The sequence below is a fragment of the Thermobia domestica genome, chromosome 2, assembly GCF_964235325.1.
Source record: "Thermobia domestica chromosome 2, izTheDome1.hap1.1, whole genome shotgun sequence".
In the NCBI taxonomy this organism is placed as follows: domain Eukaryota; kingdom Metazoa; phylum Arthropoda; class Insecta; order Zygentoma; family Lepismatidae; genus Thermobia; species Thermobia domestica.
The window spans coordinates 154,190,722-154,206,537 of NC_137455.1; the positions used below are offsets into that span (position 1 = coordinate 154,190,722).

At 36.0% G+C, this 15,816-nt stretch overlaps 1 protein-coding gene across 1 annotated transcript; it reads right to left on the reverse strand.

The window, feature by feature from the left end:
* Positions 1-12,037: 12,037 nt before the first annotated feature.
* Positions 12,038-14,071, reverse strand: mEFTu2 (mitochondrial translation elongation factor Tu 2). The gene has a single exon (XM_081747468.1). It carries the CDS (start codon positions 13,610-13,612, stop codon positions 12,218-12,220), a length of 1,395 nt encoding a protein of 464 aa, XP_081603594.1. The 5' UTR covers positions 13,613-14,071; the 3' UTR covers positions 12,038-12,217.
* Between the last annotated feature and the right edge of the window lie 1,745 nt (positions 14,072-15,816).

Genomic DNA, 15,816 nt, shown 5'->3' on the forward strand with positions numbered 1-15,816 from the left:
ACGAAAATTGCACTTTCTTTCAATTCAATTTAGAGGTGAAACATTCAACTCTAGAAATAATTTTAAAATGTTAATAACATTTATTATTTGAAGATTACAGAGCTTTGTAACGATTTTGAAGTTGCAACATTACTAATGCTTCACGTATGGCTTTTAAATTAGCTTTTGAAAATAATTTAAATCTTCAGAATGTTATTCTATTAACTAGATTGCAGAAATCTAGTTGATAATTATAACATACTAGCATCAATTACTCGCTTCGCTGTGTTAAATTAACAAAAAACAGTAATATGTTCCGTTAGTCAGTAACTTTTTACTATTACTAAAGCGTTCTGTGCTATCGGTCATTTTCGATGGTTTTTATACTCCTCCTCCGGATAGGTGCTGATTGCCAATATCAAGGTGCTGACTGCCACGAGTCTGAGAGAAACTTATTTGGAAAGAGCGGAATTAATTCCTCATACTAAATTTACTAATCATCATAGTACGTAACTTTTTTTCTGCAGTACAATAGATTGAAAGAGGATAAAAGTATATTGTGATTTGGATATGATGGTCTGAAGCCAGCGCTGAGGGACAGCTAGCAGTGTTTTTTTTATGGAACCTTCAAGAGCTGCTCGAAACAATTTGCGCAGCTGTACACAGTTCATGCTGAATAGGGACTTCAAGTGAGAACACATCAATCGTACCAATTTTGTACGCACTCCTCCCTGACAAAACTGGGAGTACATACGGAGATCTATCAGTGGCGTATTCCGGTTAACTGGTTTGGGCTACCACTAACTTTATGGCACTGTACATTAATAATAAATAATAATAATAGTTTTCCCTCTTTGGAGTAATGAGTAATTGCTAGGGAGCCTGGTTTCCCTGTAATTGCGCCTATGATCTTCCTGCTGGTCTAGTCGCCAGCGCGCGTGCCTTTGATGGACATGGTCCCGGGTTCAATTCTCGAGGAAGAGTGTCGAACGCATTACAATGGTTCATAATCTACCTTAGCCTGTTAGTCCATGTCTCATGTAGCGTCGGTGCTGCAAAGGGACACTTCTATCGAACAAACAAACAAATAATATTACATACAAATACGAAGTAGTTTGCAAATAATACTGCTATAAATCAACTACTTACCTATTAGTATTTGATTTCTAGGAGTCTTGTTTGGTACGAAAATGCCTTGCTGGGTTCATCGTTAAGGCTATATGGACTGCTTCCGAAGTTTCTAAAGAAATTATTTTTCAATCGACATTAGCGCTAAATCTGTGTCTGAGTTGATCGACAATAAGATTTTATCCTCTTCAGCGCAGGAAACGTTCTTTCTACGAATGCTGACGTAGCAACCACAATTAGTCACAATTAACGCAGCTAACTTAACTTCAGGGATCACTTGATTTAACTTTCTGTGGTAAATAGTTGACAATATTCCATGAACTGGTTTGTTCAAGAAATCAAACGCTTCTGTTCAATATATTACACTTAACTCATCTTTCAGTCGGACTTGACGAAAATGATTGGCGTAAGACTTAAACAATGTGTTTAATGCCTTTTTTTGGGAAATTCCCTTTAGCCTACAAACTAAGAAATTTTGAGAGTCCAAAAGATGTGTGAATTAAAGAATAATCAGAAACCTATCATTAATTTCCACATATACTCGATCTATTAATAGTATACTACAGTTTGTTTGTAGTGAACTTCATCATTTCTTTTCCTTGTTTTTAATGGTGATTTTGCTGTACTGTCCGAAAACCTTGCAGTTTCCGTATCATTCCAAGTAGAAGGAAATCCAAAATGTTTGTAATCAGTTATAGTATTTTTTAAAAACTTGAACACCTCTTGTAAACAATCTGCTACGTGAAGGGTTATGGTTTGAAAAGTATGGGCGAAAACCGCCACGGAACGAGGCTCAATATGTCCCTCGTTCCCAGAGACCTCAAAATGCGCTGTCATTACTCGTATAACTTTCCTTTACTCTTTGTGCACGCCCAAGAAACCGATTTCTCTCGAGGCAACTGGTCCTACATGGCAGGCCGTTCGTATTCTGCGGGTGTAGGTGGAGCGAAGGAGAATGTGCTCATAGCTACACGATTCTTGCTGAAGCTAGTAACGAGTAGATATTCTATCGGAAAATTATTTCCAAGTTTGTACAGAATGGAGGATAAATAAAATGAAATTAAATGAAAATGAAACTGTGTTGCAATATCGAAGATCTCAAGAAAGCGAAACAGACTGTGGGCAAAGAAGCACGTGGATGTTTCAAAATACATGAAATTCTCAGAAAATGTTACAATTGAAAGAAGATACTGAAGTATAAAATTATTAATATAAAAAGTAATTTAGTTTATATTATAATAACTTTCTTTTGTAATATGCTAGGGCTACCGCCGGTAGCCCACAAAATACGCCACTGAGACATGTTTACGTTTGTTAGAAGTTGGTCTGAAGAACACGATCCTAATGTGCTGAAAGTGGATTTCGAAAGTGCAGCTATCAATGCATTAAATTCTGTATTTCCAAATTATGAGGTATCTGGTTGCAAGTGCAACTTCCACTTTAACCAAATCATTTGGTGAGCGACTGCTTGCACAATGACGAAGTACGTCTCTACATCCATATGTGTGCTTCGCTAGCACTTATACCTATTGAATTTGTTGATGGTTGGTTGCTTACCATGGAGAAGTGCTCACGTGAAGAAAAAGTTGAAGCCTTCAATGATTACTTCACGCAGCAATAGCTAGAAGTGAACCCTAACATGCCTGTCAAAACTTGGAACTGCAGCGCCCAGAGGCACCGCACGACTAATGGTGTGGAAGGATGTCACCATCGGTTAAACAATGCAATTTCCAAGAACTCCCCACAGTTTTCAAACTACTCAAGAACCTAAAGGAAGGCTCAAAATCAATTTATTTTACTTACAGCAAACTTAAATTACAAGTTCCAGAAGAAGAAGAAGAAGAAGAAGAAGAAGCTAGCCAACAAAAAAGTTAACACGGGCCAAGTAATTCAACGAGATTTGCGAATCCATGGTGACTTAAAATTTCTTACATACATAAGTTAGAGTAATCGAAGTCAGTGTATATATTAGAGGCATTTTTGTAATGATTTTTCCTTTCTTTTTTAATTGATGACGTGTGTACTGAAACAAGTGGGTTGGACGACGTGTGTACTGAAGGATGCCAGTGACAAGGTTTCTATCGGAGCCGCCTGAAACTATGGATTAAATGTGGTGTGTTAAGGTTCATCACGTTTCTTTCATGCTTGTTGGCGTCCGGTAATATTACGTCTAGCAACTTTCTTTCAGGCTCGTAACAGTCAGCATGACGTCGTGGCAATCAACACCTTGATATTGGCAATCATCACCCCACCCCTCCTCCCCCTATGTTGCGTGGCTGAATTTAAACGCCATCGGAAGTGTCACTGTTCATCACGCACGGCATTGGAAGTGTCATTGTTCACCTCAGTGATCCCGAAAACTATGAATTCGACACTTCTATCGGTCATTTTCGAGCATTTTTTTTTATCTACTTCCTTCCCCCAAGGTGCGGTGCTGAATTTAGATTTAAACGGCATCAGAAGTGTTATTGTTCATCTCAGTGACCCCGAAAAACTATGGATTCGACACTAATATTGTCATTTTCGATCATTTATATATATATATATATATATATATATATATATATATATATATATATATATATATATATATATATATATATATCCCCTCCCCTTAATTTGTGGTGCTGAATTTGGATTTAAAAAGCATCGGAAGTGTCACTTTTCATTTCAGGAACCCCGAAAACTATAGATTCGACACTAATATCGGGCATTTTCGATTATTTTTTTAATGTCTCCCCTCTTCCTTTCCCCTAAATTGTACCGTCAAGGTGATACCATCTCAGGTCCGAACCTCATCTATGTTGAAAATTCGATCGAGATCGGTCAAGTGGTTCAAGAGTGATGAAATCACAAAGACAGTCACTTTTATTATTTTTCTTTTAATGTATATATCTTCCCTCCCCCTCTTCTACGTTGCAATGCTGTCAAAGTAAAATGATAAAAATCGTTCCAGGCTCGAACTTCATCTATGTTGAAAATTTGATCGAGATTGCTCGGGGTGGTTCAAGATTTGTTACGTTTTGTTTATTTTTATGTATTTCTTCCTTCCCCTCCTCTAAGTTCTACCGTCAAAGTGATATGATAAAAACTACCTCAGGTCCATACCTCATCTATGTTGAAAATGTGATTGAGATCGATCAGGTGATTCAAGAGTGATGAAGTCATAAAAACAGTCACTTTCATTTGGATTTTTCTTTTTTACACATATATCTCCTCTCCTACGTTGCACCATCAAAATAAAATGATAAAAATTGCCCCAGACCTGGATCTCAGCTATGCTGAAAAGTTGATTGAGATAGGTTGAGTGATTCAAGAGTGATATATATAAAACCCCCCTCCCCTAGGTTCTACCATCAATGTGAAATAATAAAAGACTTTCCAGTTCCGAACCTTATCTATGTCGAAAATTTGATTGAGGTCGGTCGAGTGGATCAAGAGTTATTAAATCACAAACCTAGTCACTTTCATTTTAATTTGTATTGATTTTTGTATATTTCACCCTCCCCGTCCACGTTGCTCATTCAAAGTAGAATAATTAAAAAAAATCTTAGCCTTGAACCTCATCTGTGTTAAAAAATTGATCGAGAGTAGTTGTTTTGTTCAAGAGTTATTGTTTTAATTATTCTTTTTATAACTCCCCCTCCTCCCTCCCCCTTAGTTTTACCAGCAAAGTGAAATGATAAAAATATTCCCAGGCTCGAACCTCGCCTATGTTGAAAATGTGATCGAGATCGGTCGGGTAGATCGAGAGATTAAGAATCACAAACATAGTCACTTTTAATTTTATAATATGGATTACTGTGTTAAATTACCGTTCCGTACAAAGAGATCTTGCCTTACAGTTCTTAAACAAGACTAATAGATGACCGGGTTTTTGTGTGCAAACGCTTCCCTTTGAAATGCATATCTGGACAATTACGCTTTACATTTTGTATAAATAAATTAACAGTTATGCCGAACGTATTTTGGAGATAAAAATTATTATTTGAATTTACAGCATTACTGTGTACATTAACTTAAAATTTAAAATTAAAAAAAAAAAAAAAAAAACGTTGTTTTCTGCATCTTAATTAAACTATGTATACAAGTAATTGATACACGCTTTTACTTGAACGACTCTTCCTTTTGCACGATCTACTAGAACTTCTTCCGTAATAAGTACGAATTGTAGTAGTAGTTTTGTAGAACTGTGTTGACTACTGAACACCTATGAAGTTACCGTTTTGATTGTATATACGGTTTTTTCTCACCCTTAATTACTTAAAATTCCTTTTAATAGACGCATACAAATACAAAGTTTTTGAATGTAGTGCATGCAGTTTCTTTCTTTCTTTTTTCTTTTTTTTTTTTAATTTGTGCTGATCTCTCGAACATCTTTGTGCTGCTGAAAACTTGAATTAAATTTACTATTTTTAACTCTTCTTAACACACCATAAACTTTTCAATAACTTCTTGATTTACACTGACATGAAACTACAAAACACAATTGTACAAATCCAATTCTAAATTATTGTAAGTTGCAGAGATCAACTGAAGTTGAAGGGGGGCTGCACTCGTTGCCCTCTGAAAACTATAATGATTGTTAGAGAATCCAAAGAGCTACAGTTTTTCAGAGTTGCCAGAGTTGCGGTGAATGCCATATTTTTGCTGATATGTACAGAAATGTTACATCAATGATCTTCTGATTGATTTTTGTTCTTTCTTTCTTTGTTTTTCGGAAGGAGATGCAGTAAATCAGGTTTCAGGCAGACACGTGGCTATTCAGCAGTTCATGAGCAGAGCATCTTTGCACGCGTCATTTAAAAATAAAGAAGAAGAAAACAAGAACTTAACACTGAACTATATTGTATTTGAAATATAAAAGTTTTATTAATTTCGCTTTAGTTTAGAGACCACACGAAAAATATGAAGATATTGTCTAAATAATAAATAAATAAAGAAATAAAACATTCAGTAAGGATTTTTTCGAATTCTCGATACTTCCTAATGAATACCATACAAAGGCGTGAGATGGTAAACATGTTTTTGCAAGTCTATTTATGGAAACTTCTACACATGAAGAAAAGGCGTGCTTTAGAATTTTGGAAACAAGTCTCTATAATTTTACTAAAATAATTTTTAAAAATGGGTTTGGACAGTTCTTGAGTTAAGAATTAGGTAGTAGGAAGGTTAATTCAAGAAGTCCATAAAATAAGGACTTGGACATCAATTTAGCTCGTCATCCAGCTGAAAAACCACAACTCACGGATAGCGTCCACTATCAACTGAAGCTACTTTATTATTTATCATATGTAAGGTTGAGTTGAGTTGATTTTGAGTTTAACGTCCCGTTCAGCAGCGGGGCTATATGAGACGTGGACCTACTGATTAACGTGGAATCCGAACCACATGAGCTCCCACCGGGAATCGAACTCGGGTCTCCCACGCCAAAGGCGCGTTCGCTAACCGTTTAGCCACGAAGGAGCTCAATATATGTAAGGGTTACCATATTCTGAAATATCGAGAAGCGGACATTCTGGCTAACTCGTTATGTGAAATGTTTACAATGTACTATCCTCCTCTACCTGCTGAAAGCACAAAATAAGACAATGGTAAGGAAACAGAATCACAAGGTACATAGATTTAACCATTTAAATATGACATGTTGTAAAACACTAGCATAGGAAAGCTGGGTAGCAAGAACCGGAAGCATAAATACAGAAAAAGTAGCCGACTCGACGTCGTTTTGTTTCTTTATCTTTGAAATTGCGAAGAAAGATATAAACACCAAGAGAAAGAAAAATGAATTTGTAAGGGAAGGAAAGAAGTTCTGTTTACAACTTTCGGTCATACGACTCGAAGAAGTCCACCAGAAAGAAATATACAGTGGATAGAAGAAAGTAGAATTTCAAGTTCTGTTTGCAAATGCTTTATGTGTAGTAGTTCACCAGGTCATTGATGTATGAGAAGAAATTTTGCAGGAAGGTTTTTTTTTTTTCTTTTCCTTTTGTCTATTGTATTGTATCACAGATTTATTTTCAAATTGCAGAAAGTATTTTCTGTGGTGAATATGGAAAAAATGGGAACAATTATTGTTCGTTACGAAGACTGTATCTATTCATATCTGAAAGTGCCCATAAAATGGAAGGGTTCTGAGTCGTGATAATATATAATTTTGTCAGGCAGAATAATGTCTGTATTGAGAATGTTTCACTGTAGTAGTTTTATAAATTGTGAACTGATTACATCTTTAAAATCAACGTAGCCTATACATCCGTATATCTACCGAATAAGTACAGTTAAACAATTACCATTCTTACTTCACAATAAGAGAGGTATAAGGGTTCATATTCCGCGGCCGATTATTCTCCAATTTTTCCATGGTTTTACCTTGTTACAATGTTGTTCACCTTTCCATGGTGAATACTGACATAGTGTCTTATATAAGCATTAGCTGACGTTCTCCTAAAACTCTTTCCCACGGTTCTCAGTTCCTTGCAACGTGAAATAACTTCACAATTGTATTTCAAACTTCATTAGTGCATAGTAAATTACTATAATACACAAAGAGTGAATGACTGGACCGCGATCTCCACTACGCCACCTATTCCGATCCCCAGAACAGCCACACGTTGCTCTCCACTCAGACTACATGGCTTATAACACAGCCTTGATGCTGTACTTGGACAATCCAGTGTCCACATACTGAGAACATCTTTTGACGGTTGTAATTTCATTGTGTGTAATTGAATTCGCACCTACAGAGGATGTGCGACAGTTTCCTCCCGGAATTAAATAGATGCAAGTTGTAAATCATCAGTTTGTGGTATGCAGACTTATATCCAAATAATAATAATAATTAATAATACTAATAATAAAGAACAAAAATTTAGAAACTTATTTACGTCATCCTAAGCAGAAAAGTGCATCGTCACTTGCATGTTTTTCGTTTCTTTGAATAGTGATTTCTGAAGTAAAGTTTACAAGAAACATTGGCCACCCTGAACAAAGTCTTCACTACAGCAAGTGGGTAGACAAACAGCAAGTGTATCCCTCATATTATGTTTCACTGCGCACACGAAGATTGTATAAAATGATGTTCTGAGAAATGAATCAACTTTCATGTGAGATTATCAGAACTACTGACGAATACGACAGAATTTGCTGAAATAGTACAATCACGGTGCACTTGGCCGCAGTTGTTGTTGTTGTTGTTGTTATGTTTTATAAATTAAAGTTTAAAAAAAACAAAAAAAAAAAAACTAACCTTTCCTTCTGTAATCACAAGAAATCATCCCCCCTCCCCCTTCCAGTAGAAGATACTCAAATAAATGATGAACTTCCCTCTAAATCCTGTGGACTTTTTGTATCTGTATTATGTTGGTTCTCTTTGGAACCTTTTCAGCACCAATTCTTCTTCCAGTTTTTGATTTCTTATAACATCTTTGGAGATTTGTTTCACTGGAAAACTTAAAGGAAATGTATCGTCCGAAAAAACAATGAACTTGAGTAGTAATGGAATTCAGAAGGCATTCTCAAATCGCAATTATTCACTTTCGGAAATTTTGCTTTTACCGTGGAAATTTCATTTAAGAACGTCACTTGTTTTATACAAGTACTCCTATAAGAATGATGAACAAATCTGGCCGTCTCTTTTAACAATTTTCCGTGAATTTTTACTTGTTGAAATAAAAACTCTAAGTTTTTTCTACTGAACTTATTTTGCAATTATTATTATTATTATTATTACACTACTCTACAATGATTTTACTGTCCAAAAATATGGTTAGTTTTGCTCTATCATGTACAGTTTTCTTAAAATAGAGGGGAAGGGAAGAGGAAAATAGCGTTATAAATGTGTATTTCGGAAGAAGTACTGATTATAATTATGAATATAAAAAGATACTTTTGATGCCATATCCTTCTGATTATCTTTCAATTTGTAATAAAAGACGTGCAGTCACTTATTCTGCTAACTATGAAAAAAAAACATGTGCAGTATCTGATACAACTGAATGATATCACAACGCGTTACACGTGCTATGTGAGCTGTGATTGCGAGAACTACGGGTCGCCGTATATTTTGTTGTTGTGACTAGCTGTGCTGTTTGTTGTTGAGTCCAGATGAACGTATGGAGTATCAGAACAATCCTGATTATTTCTGTTACATCCGTAGCAGTTATCTAGTGTAGAAACAGGGACAAAAAATTACATCGTTTGTGAAACGTGTATCATGACAAATCATATACATCACACACAGTATGTAAATATGTGTCGAAGACCTAAGGAACTGGACAAAACGTAAGAGAAATCCCTACGTTTCGGAATACCAGTGACATGGCGTGAAGCAAAAGATCATAGTAATGACTGCTATTTCTGTTCGTGTGACGTTAGTTTTTACCACTAAAATCAAACGAGAACTTACATGTCCTAACCTGTAGATGCATTACGACATGTACCACATAGTCCTGGTATTCCAATACCTAACCGACCGCAAGAACTACTTTCTACTGATTCTGCCTTTAGTAGCATCGAATGTAGTGATGAGGTGTGCAACAGAGAAAAGGAAACTGCTGACCCGAACTTATTTACACTACGCGGGTTAAACGATTTAGTGCATGACGAATTTGTTCAAGAAAGCAGCGGAACTCTTAGGTTCAGGCCTTAGTTAAAAGAATTTATTGGCTTCAGGGACATCGTGTTCATATTTTAGACACAGTGAACAAGAATTTGTATAATACTTTTCTGCTGACGCAAATGTAGCTTTTTGCAACGACGCCAGAAATCTCATGACAAGGGAATGAATACTATGCAGAGGAATGGAGGCTTTTCATTAATTCCAACAAGAGAAGTTTCAAGTGTGTGCTTCTCCACAACAGCGACGAACAACCCTCTGTACCCATTATTCATTCTGTACATTTAATTTAGACTTACGAAAATATGGAAATGTTTTTGGAAAAAAAAAAATCAAATACAAGGATCATCAGTGGTTATTGTGCGGCGATCTAAAGGTGATATGTATGGTTCTTCGATAGTAGCAAGGGTACACCAAATATCTATGTCACATTTGCGAATAGGACAGCAGGGAACGCGATAAACACAGGACTCAAATTGATTGGACTGTCAGGGAGAGCCGCAATAAAAATATGAAAAACAGGAAATAAAAATATGAAAAACGCCTGCCCCGTACACCCTTAGTCATATTACCACATTGCGTACTAAACTGGACTTAATGAAACAATTTGTCAAAGCTCTGAATAAAGATGGCAGTGCTTCCAGTATCTAGTGACAAAATTCCCAGAAATTTCAAGTGCTAAGTTAAAAGAAGGAATATTCATTGGTCCTCAGAGCGCAGTCTCACATCAGTCAACATTGTATGACAAGTGTTGAAAGGGAAGCATGGAGTGCATTAAGGGACATGTCACAATTTCTTCGGGAACAATAGACACAAAAATTACAAGTACATTGCGTCTAATATACTCGAGAAGTTTAAAACATTAGGGTGCAAAATCAGTCTTAAGATTCATTTTTTGTATTCACATTTAGACAGCTTTCCTTCTAACTTGGGTGATTTAACTGACACCAGGACATCAAAGCGATTGAATGCCACTATCAGGGACGTTGGAGTATAACAATGCTGGCGGATTATTGTTCGACGTTGGTACGTGAAGATTCACGAATTACTCACACAAGGAAGTCTAGTTTTAGGAGCTTCGAAGTGAAAAGTCAGAGACAAAAATAAAGTAAGTTGTTTATCAATGACCTTCAATGCCGTAAATACGCCTGTCGCCGCCCGGGGCAAGAATGTGCCTTTGCGCCCCCCTGAACAGTCAAAACAAAACGCTCGCTCAAATATTTACCTAATGTTGCGCCCTCCCAATCCGGCGCCCGGGGCACAAGCCCTGACCTTAATTATTTAGAATATCGATGTTCAGATTAGTTCTGACGCAAAATAATGTTCTTTTTTTTAGAAATATATAGTCATAATGTTACTCTACATTATCAGTGTCGCTATGTAAATAGCACAATTTATGCAATCATGTTTTCCGATTTCTGAAAAGACCTGACGTGATGGGGGGGAAACTAATTTCATTTTTGTAATTAGCAACCTCAAATTAGATAAAATCAGGTGTCAAATCAAAAATAACTTTCAAAAAGTTTAATTTTGTCGAGCAGTGTTATTTTTTGCTCTTTTTATGAGAGTTGTAACAAAAACATTGAAATGTCCACGAAAAAAAAAAGAAAGAAAGAAAAATTAAAAGCTAGCAAATGCGGACAGTAACAAGTGATACTAAAGTCCATTGTGTTTTCGGATGATTGTATTTTCCCTTTAAATTTTCTAGCAACTTTCGAAGATGATTATAGGTACAATGATTCAGTACTACAAAAAAGTTGATGCTGGAGAAGCAACATCGCACACAAAAATGTTTTAACAGGATACGGAGGTGAGTTTACCATTATGTGATATGTATCCTACACCGTCCATCAGTAAACAGGAAACATTATACTTTTGTTGGTAAATGTTGAGCAATGGGGGCCAATACTAACGAAGACAGAAAACAATGTACCCTGCGGGGCTCTAACCCGCCTTCACTCGCTAACGCCCGCTCGGCAATACTGTCTGAATTAAATGCTATTAACCTAACCTCACCGAATGTGAATAGAATATCGCAAAAAAAAGCATGTTAGAAACCTGCCAGAAGCTAAACAATAGCCCTATTGCTCGCTTAACTAGATAAGTCATACAACTCCATACTGGTCATATGATAGACAATTTATATCTCAGCAAATTTTAATGTTAGCGTCAAGCCGTCAGAGTGGAGAATGCCAATTGTCAACAGTACTCTCATCTGTCTAATACACGAGTGGATTGCGTGACTGGCATCAGAGCTTTTTTTTTTTTTTTTTTTTTTTTTTTTTTTAATGCTCGGAAAGTGAGACAAATTTGTTTCAAACAGTTTTATTTCCTAAAGGTTTTAGTGTGTGTGTGTGCTACTCCAGATAACCATTAGTTAATAACAGTAAAAACAGTAAAATAAACTGGTTTGTTAGCACAGTATAAACATTGTAGACTGAGACTAGACTATGCATCAGGCACATCACACTACAAAAAGTTTTTTAAATTAATTTACTCTGAATACGGTAATTTCACCTTACTCAAAGTTTGCTTTGGCACATCTACGCTCTCTAATACTTCAGTTATCATCCCTGTTGCGACGGTTGTATTGTTCTCTCGTATCGTAAACGATTGGCCTATATTCATTACCATTTTTTTTAACAATGTAAGGTACACAACACAATGTTCGCCAGGCATTACCATTGGAACATCACTTGGTAAATCTATTCGACATGCTATATTCCAAGTCCTGCTGAAAAGTTGCTGTATGTAATTGTTAGTCACAGGTTTCGTTCTTCCTCCTTCGCTCCTCGACAGGAAATATACCTGAACTTTAAAATGATTACTTTGCTTTTCGCTCCCTTTTGCACACAGCAACATTCCACGTTGAACATTATTAAGTTTCACTCCCCGCAAAAGTGCGCCTAAGTTTTCACCAGCTTTTGCTTCAGGCACCGACCGTTTGAAAACTTGAATGTCTGAAACAGTTGACGAAATAGACTGATCAAATCCTAGCAATTCACACGCACTATTTTTTTTCATTATTCCACGCTCCAAAGTGCCAATCACAACAGTACCTCTACCAGGGACGGTGAAAGCATTGTCAATAGGAAGCAAATACGGTGACACATAATCCCTGGTTGGATTTGGGATATAAATGTCTATTGCGTCCAGTAATTTTCTTATAGAAGGAATACCGATTTCCGATGAATCACCTTCAAGAGCTTTCAAGGCAGATCCACATATCACAGGAGCAGCTGCTCCATCGAAACCAAAATCGGTCAACAATTCGCGAATTTCAAGTTCAACTAGTTCCACAACGTCCGATTCCACTTGGTCAACCTTGTTTACAAAAACAACAATGGTTTTAACGCCAACTTGTTTAGCTAACAATAGATGTTCACGTGTCTGTGGCATTTGACCATCTGTTGCTGCGACAACCAAAATTGCACCATCCATTTGAGATGCTCCCGAAATCATGTTCTTTATGTAATCTGCATGACCTGGACAGTCTGTATGGGCATAATGTCTTTTATTGGTAGAGTATTCAACATGCGCGACATTAATCGTTATTCCACGTGCTTTTTCTTCGGGAGCTTTGTCAATTTCATCATAAGAGATATATTTTGCTAAACCATCGGATTCGAGAATCTTCGTTATGGCAGCAGTTACTGTAGTTTTCCCATGATCAACATGTCCTATAGTTCCAACATTACAATGTGACACGATTTCATTTTTCTGAACTTTAGCTGCAGCAACTGAACACAAAAATCGTTCCCTTGGACGTACATGTACATACCGCCAACACGACGGTCCCATGTGGACGTAATTTCCATATTTACTAGTGTGTAAACTGAGACTCAACAAAGTAGTTGGACTTTTAAACCACCAACACACGCTTCTCATACTTCCTTTTTATTTGAACTTACACTAAAACCACTTCCAAATATACATCTCTTTACATTAAATTGTATGAAAAGGTCTGTTTCAAAAAAGACACTTCTATTGTAATCACCATACACTAAAGATGAAATTGTTTCTCTTGTTCAGTTACAGCTCTTCAATTAAGTGTGAAGCTATTTATTTTCTGCTATACTTTTTTATTTACGAACTGAGTTCAGTATGATTACTATTATGCATTATCTTTCGTGTAATTTTTCATTTCAAGCTATTTGTACCATAGAATATTCGTCCACTTCCATATTATTAATAATGTTCATAGGATGGAACTGACAAGACGTCACTGTGTACTATAAATGCGAATAAAAGAGGATTATTAGTATTAATAAACGAATTATAATGCAATTATTTCCCCTTGCACACAAATACCTCAGTTCAGCTTTCTTGTCTTATGACTATTATCAGTCAAATAGGTCGGTGCACCAGCTCACTAGTCATATGTGCTACAAGTGCTAAATGGTCAATGTGTACCTCAAACAGAGGATTTATGATTCAAAATCAAAATAGAATAAAATACAGGACACAATCGGGAAGAAATGACACAAGTCAGGAAAATAGTCAAAGTCAGGGAAAGGTCAAAATCGGGAAAGTTCAGACAGGGAAAGAGGGAGAAAAGCCAAGATGAACAGGGCAAAAAATTAAGGGTAAGTGGGAAGTATAAAATGCAAAAGGAAAGCGTATAAAAAAGAAGGGGATGTATGTACGTGTAAATGTAACAGAAAGTGTAAGTGTAGTGTAGGTGTATAGCAAGGCCCACTTAAGCTTCTTCCTCACGGAGCACTACCAGACACGAGGCACGCACTATAACAGCCACTGCCGAACTCCCAGTTCAGCTTTCAGCAGGTTCAGGTTCAGGTTCAAGGTATTTTCCTTCCTTCTCTTCGGAGGTTTGGATCCTGAAAAAAATAAAAAAAAATAAAGTAAGTATACTGCTTTTTTTTTATTTAACGTTTTCCATTTTCTTTTTCCAAAATTCAAGAAGTTCTTTGGTTTTTTCTATTTCTTTCTCACTTAGTTCCCTTCCATTTACATTAAAGCCTAGCCTCCAACCTAATTTAATCAAATTTCCTTCCTCTTTCATTTCATCGATCCATTTCCATTTTTCCCTGATTTTTAAGGTTTCTTCACATTTTAACAATAAGTGTTCTAATGTTTCATCTTCTTTAAAACATAATTGACATTTTTCGTTCACTTCTTTAAATTTTTTCAATCTTACCCCTGTTTTAAGGCTCCCTGACCTGGCTTTGAAAAGTAAAATGCTTCGTAAATCATTGTTCATATAATTTATTTTCTCATAACTCTTTTTGTGTGTGTATATTCCTTTCAAACTGCTCTTCTTAACAACTTCATACCACTTTTCCTGCGCTTTCTCTTTAAATGTTTTTTCTGTGATTTTTTCCCAATTTTTATAATTTTCTTCTCTATGCCAGCGGGTAGTTTGATCATACTTTCTTTCTAATTTCCTAACTCTCCTAAACCATTTCGTGTTCTTCCCTTTTCTTATATGTTTAGTGGCCTCATGCACCACTTTTGCTAATCTTGTTTCTTCCATAAATTTTAATCTTCCAAGATATTTTACTTTACTCACACCTTCTCTTTTTTCAAAATCACTCCATCACATCTCTCCTGTTATTGTTACATTTGCACTTAATTTATTTGCTCCTAGGGCAAACCTTCCTATTTGATTTTGTGCTTGTTGTAAAATACTCCTGCTTTTTCCGTTAAAGTTATTACTTCATTTGCATATGTTAGCGCCGGTACTGCTACTTGTTTCCATAGTATTCTTGACACCTCATATCTATTGTATGACCACATTGCTTTATTTTTTATAATTGCTGTATATTTTTGTAGTTTATTTTTCAGTTTTTTCTCGTGTTCAACTAAGTATTGTTCTCCTTCTTCAAGTGTAATTCCTAAAAATTCTATTTTTTCAGTCTTGCTTATTACTGTTTCCTGCTTGTATATTTTTATCCTCTATGTCTCCACTAAAAACCATGAACTTGCTTTTTCTTCATTTATTTTTAGACCAATTTCTTCTCCTTTCCTAACTACTGTTTCTAATATTTCCTTAATATCTTCAATATTACTACTCATCAGAGCCACATCGTCTGCAAATAGAGTGCCAGGGATTTTTGTTACTTTTTCTTTTC

Bases quoted from the DNA above. Each gene is read 5' to 3' on its own strand.
- mEFTu2 (XM_081747468.1), bottom strand. From the start codon at position 13,612: ATGAGAAGCGTGTGTTGGTGGTTTAAAAGTCCAACTACTTTGTTGAGT.